The sequence below is a fragment of the Pundamilia nyererei genome, unplaced genomic scaffold (assembly GCF_000239375.1).
Source record: "Pundamilia nyererei isolate P.nyererei 1_Seehausen unplaced genomic scaffold, PunNye1.0 scaffold00006, whole genome shotgun sequence".
In the NCBI taxonomy this organism is placed as follows: Eukaryota; Metazoa; Chordata; class Actinopteri; order Cichliformes; family Cichlidae; genus Pundamilia; species Pundamilia nyererei.
Window position 1 is genome coordinate 7115767 of NW_005187407.1, and position 5540 is coordinate 7121306.

Consider the following 5540-nt stretch of genomic DNA (forward strand, 5'->3'; position numbering starts at 1 on the left):
TTTCTGTTTTATAGCTGAAGGAAATGTCCGTAAATAGTACAGAGAGTATACTGTAAATCTACAGAATTTTCCGTTTTATCATTTACAGAAAGGTCCGTCAAACCTCCGTAAAAAAACAGAAAATGTACTGGCAGAAAATTACCAGGACATTCTCTGTTTTTCTACGGAATATTTTTTTACAGTGCATCTGTAATATGTGCATGTATACTTAGCAATATAAAATGCCCGTGTCCAGCAGTCTGCACACAGTATCCAACCATAATTTGGCCTTTTTGGAAGAGTCTGACTGTCAATAACCCTGAAGAAACTAAAATAAAATAACCCAACTCCATACTGCTCTCTAGTTAACTACATGTCCTGCAGCCTCTTGCTAAAAATATTAGCCCACAACCCCATCTCCTGTTGCATTTTGGAATTACAAAATAAAAAGTCAAGCACGGCTTTCCTTATAAAGTGTTTACTGGTGTAGTTATTTTACACATTATGCCTGAAAAGAATAATGTTTTAAAGATACAGTCACATAAATTTTTTCTTCAAACACATTCACAATAGTTTCCTGTACAACTATTTTAAAACCATTGTACCAAACCTTTCTAAAAGTTCTAAAGATTTGTTAAATACTTAAAATATGAATTGTATTACTAATGATTTAAACGAAACACTGAATTGAAAAACAAAAACCCAAAGCTAATTATAAAACACTGGGAGAGGCGTTTGGTTTACCACTGTTACGAATCCCTTTTTCTTTCCACAGTATTCAAGCAAATTATTTTCCTTCTCTTGCACAACAGGGGAACTCTTCAACAATTCAGCACTTACTTTACTGCATTGTATGTAATTAACTATTCATTATTTATTTATATTATGCTGAGAAAATAGGAAATAGGTTAAATGATGCACTGAAACATTACAAATATAAGTACAAATACAGTATGTAAGACAAACACAAAGTCTGTATAGTTCTAAAGAGCTTGAAAGTCAATATTTGGACGCATGTCTTTGGATTGTGGAAGGAAGCCACAGCACCTGCAGAGAACCCAAACTGACACAGAGAGCAAACTCCATACAAAAAGGCCCGAGGCAGATGGCGGAATTCAACCTTGCTGTGAGGCAACAGTGCTAACCACCACTCCACCATGCTACAGGGCTAAAAATACTATTTAAAACAGCTTGTTTGCTAAGTTCTCTGTTGACACAACACCAGTTAAGGGCTTTTTCATGCTTGAATGATTTACAGGTCAGTGTTAAGCAGCTTAACAAAAAAAAACATTCCCCTGGAAATTGTCAGCAACAAGGATCGCACTGAAAATAAGTGAAAAAGTAGCCCAAAGAAAAAAATGTAAAGAGCAATGCTGTGTGCACTACAGCACTCTGACACTATTACAGATGCTGATTTTTGAACTCTGTGCTGATAACAGACAGGATGGTTCTTTTCCTCCTTAGCTGGGCAGATGCAGTGGTTTGACTCAAAATAAGCTTTACGTTTCACCTCAGTTAATCTTAAATTAGTTGAAACTCAGAGAAGGTCCCAGGTATGGAATTTATTTTAAATATGACTTTCGTCTTTACACAGCTTTTGCAATCGTTTATTTGCCCTGTTACAACATTTCTGAAATGTTCTGCTTACACCAGATTTAAAATCAGCATATATGCTTCTAAAAAATATATATAATTTTTTAAAGTTTCAACAGTTGACATTGTGTCTTTGTGCTATTTTTCAAATAACTACTACTTACTGAAATGATTTTAAAAAATACATTTTACACAGTTTACCAGCTTTTTGTGGATACAGGCCTACAGATGTACAAACAAATACCAAAATACCTCCAAAAAACTGTTCCATATACCAAACAAACCAATGAATACACTTAGCCATAATGACGTTAGAGTCCTATGACTGGATGTAGCGGATAATCTCACTCAGATCATAGCCTGTCACTGCAAAGGCATAGCCATCGCCATCACAGAACCTGGCGCCACAGATTTGTGTATCTGTCACACACTCGTTATGCAAATGCGCAACCTAAGAGGAAATGAGAAAAACACACAGTCAGGTTCTGTTTGAGAGTAAGACATAAGTCATCTTGTGCCAGTCATCCAGGTGTGTAGGATGACTGGGGGAGACTGCAATGAACTGTCCCTCTTTTTTAAATGTATTCAGGAAATATGCTTTGTAGTCTGTCTTGGGACCACTTACCTCCACACTGTTGGTCTCTGGGGTGATAGTCATGTGCCATACTCTGACAAGAGAGTCCTCAGCAGCAGATAAAAGCTAGCGTAGAGAAGGAGATGGTCATCTTTCAGGTGATTTGAGGTAAACTATTAATATTACTACTAAAAATATGTTTAAATGTAAATATACTTCAAATTTTCACTAATTATTGTCAAACTGACAAAGATGAATCTGTTACTTTCAGCTGTGAAAAAGCTAAATAAAAAAGGCATTATTATACATCTTTTTGATACAACTCACCAATCCAGAAAAAGGAGCAATGTCTACTGAGTATATCCAGCGAGCATGAGCATTGATCTCAGCATGCAAAATTCCCGTAACTGCCTCGTAGAGTCGAATCTGGCCTGTGCCGTAACCTGCCACCGCTGTGCCCTTCCACAACTTGACAGATGAGCAGCTCATACTGAAAACATTGAGGACCAATGCCATCAGGGAACCAACAGAAACTATATTTTATATTAGATTAGAGAATGTCAGGAAATAAAACACATAAATAAGTCAGTGTAAAAAATACCTTCGGTCAGAACAGACAGCATTTTTCAAGTCCTGAATCAAGTCTTTGCTGGAGTTTCCCCCCCTATTTCTTAATGTTATGACTTTAATATAGCATTAATCTGTTGTAAAATTGATTTTTGTGCCACTTCTTATTTTCTCTTCCACTTGTTCTGTATCCTCAAAGTTTTTAAGGATCCACTGCACACCATGCCAAGATATCCCAGGTTTTTCTGGCAACAGCTCTTTGAGAAGCATCTTGTTGAAAAATAATATTTTATTTCTGTCAAACTGTGTTATCTTAAGCATTTTTCATTAAATCAACTAAAGAAATGAGAACACACTACATATTTTTTGCAACAGGCTCCTAGTAACAGAGGCTAAAGATACCATTTAAAAAGTTCTTCTAAGCTCAGTTGTCTATTATTAAACACAACAATGGTTAGGTAGAATGTCATGCTTGAATAATTAATGGGTCAGTGTTCAGTGGCTTAGCAAACAAAAAACATCCTTCTGAAAATGGTCGGGTACAAGGACTGAACTGAAAATGACTGAAAAAGCAGCTAGTGTCCAAACAAAAACTTTTTAAATAACTTCAGAAAACCCAGAGAACTACTGTTCAAGACCAATGGGTCCTTAAAAGCAATATGACGAAAGGTGTGGCTCAAGACAACACTGTAGAAAAAAGCTTCAGTGAACTTACTCAAAACCAGGGATTTTGTTGAGCAGCTGAAACTCCTCCCCAGACTTCCACACACATAGATTTCCCCCATCATCTGCAGTGACAAGATTAGCTATGCACTCCTAAAGGAACAGAGAAAAGGATATTGTAATTCATAGAACGATCATAGTTGTTATAATTATTACATAAGGTATTTATTCATTTAATCTATGACTCATGCAAGAGGTGTACACTGTCATGTACAAACAAAGACTGTGACAGATTGCAAAACACACATATGTGCCTTACCTGGCTGCCAGAGCACTCTGAGGCCATGTCAGTGATGGATTCTTTGTGCTCCTCCAGGACTTCAGACAAGGTAATATTACTTCCTTTACTGGGCACATCAAATACTAAAATTGCACCAGATGAAACTCCTATAGAATGAGAAAGAGACAAGTAGACTGTAGACATGTGCTCTTTTGACTACACAAAAACTGAAAAGACAAAAATTCCACTCAGCACTTACCCACACATATATAATTCTCGTACACTGCTGCTATCCCTCGGGCAAACACTGCCTGTGCTGGGACAGAAATTAGGTCTGTGAATGCACCAAATCTAATAAAGAACTCAGGGTTAATAATTTTCTGTCTCACATGCAAATATGTGATGAGTATGAAATTTATGAAGCTGAATACATCAGTCACAGATAACAGTATTTATCAGCAAGCATAAGAAAATCTGAAAACGTCTTTATTGCCATAGTGATGTCATAATACTGGTGTAAATCTTTAAAAAAAAAAAACACTAAATAATGAAGACATCCCACGGGTGTTGATGTTATGGGGATGGATCAATTGATCTAAATCCTCTTCAGGAACAGTTAAGTGATTCACTGTAACTCATTATATCGCAACACACTGCACACTATGGTTTCACACTAATGAGTAAAAAAAGTTCTTCTATTAGTGAGTCCCTACATGTGTAGTAGGATAGTTACAACTAAATGTTGCATACTTACCTGTAGGTGTTTCTGGAGTATCCAGTGCATGCCAGTACACCATGATGGAGCCATCAGATTCATACATCTAAAGGAACACACTTATAAGTAAATAAGACTTATAAGATAAGTAAAAAGCTACAAAACAATATTTATTGCTTGCGGTACTCTATGACAGATTACATTTAACTTAATGTAATACTACTGTTTCATAATGTGTGATTATAGCCACTATAAGTATAAAATTAAAAGACATAACACTGCCTCCTTTTCTGTTGGTGATCACCACAGCAGATCATCTGCCTCCATCTTACTTTCTCCCTACATGCAGAGGGTTATCAGTAGGGACATGCATGTCCTTCTTCACCGGCAGCTCCATGTTTAACATCCTTTGTCCCGTATATCCACTATACCTCTCTGCACATGCCCAAACCATATCAGCCTTGTCTCTCTAACTTCATCTCCGAACTGCTTGACCTGAGCTGTCCCTCTGATGTACTCATTTCTAATACTGTTCCGTCTGATCATGCCCAGCAAAAATGTAATCGCCTTCAATTATATAGCTGCCAGCTCTGCCTCCTGTCTTTTTGTCAGTGCCTCTGTCTTCAAATCATGCATCTTAGCAGGTCTCAGTACCATCTTGTAAAGTTTCCCTTTAACTCTAGCTATTCTGTTACAAATCACCTCTAACACATGTCTTCACCCACTCGTGCACCCTCATCTCCTCTGTCAACCTGTCCATCACCATTGCAAACAAGAACCACACCTTGAACCCATCTGTCAGTCCTGCTGTACACCTCACCACTGTGTTACTATCCTCATACATGTCCTGCTATTGACATCAAAACTGAGAAAATAACAACATCTACCTGGATGCCCTTTTGAGACGTCACCACAAGGAGATCACGAGAGGGGAGCACACAAAACGCAGCCTGTTACAAAAAAAAACATGTATTATTTTTAAGCTTAATTGTTTTTTGTGTTACTTTTGTAGCTCTGCATTCTACATCACAGGACTATAAATGTACTGTATGAGTACGTGATTAATTGTAATATTTATATATGCATTACACATTGTAATGTATGTAATGTAATGTAACTGAAGAAAGTGTTAAGCCATTTCAACACATTGAGGGAAAAAGTAGCTGTCT

The 5540-nt window shown here is 37.1% G+C and overlaps 1 protein-coding gene across 2 annotated transcripts in view; it reads right to left on the minus strand.

Moving 5' to 3' along the window:
- Positions 1–447: 447 nt before the first annotated feature.
- Positions 448–5540, minus strand: part of wdr54 (WD repeat domain 54) — a 6385-nt gene continuing 1292 nt past the window's right edge. For both annotated transcript variants that reach the window (XM_005722345.1, XM_005722346.2), the window contains exons 3-10: positions 5259–5321; positions 4411–4477; positions 3916–3972; positions 3696–3823; positions 3429–3529; positions 2474–2636; positions 2198–2272; positions 448–2023 (exon numbers count right to left, since the gene is read on the minus strand). In XM_005722345.1, coding sequence (XP_005722402.1) covers positions 1892–2023; positions 2198–2272; positions 2474–2636; positions 3429–3529; positions 3696–3823; positions 3916–3972; positions 4411–4477; positions 5259–5321 — 786 coding nt within the window. In that variant the 3' untranslated portion in view covers positions 448–1891. The remainder of the gene's footprint in view (positions 2024–2197; positions 2273–2473; positions 2637–3428; positions 3530–3695; positions 3824–3915; positions 3973–4410; positions 4478–5258; positions 5322–5540) is intronic.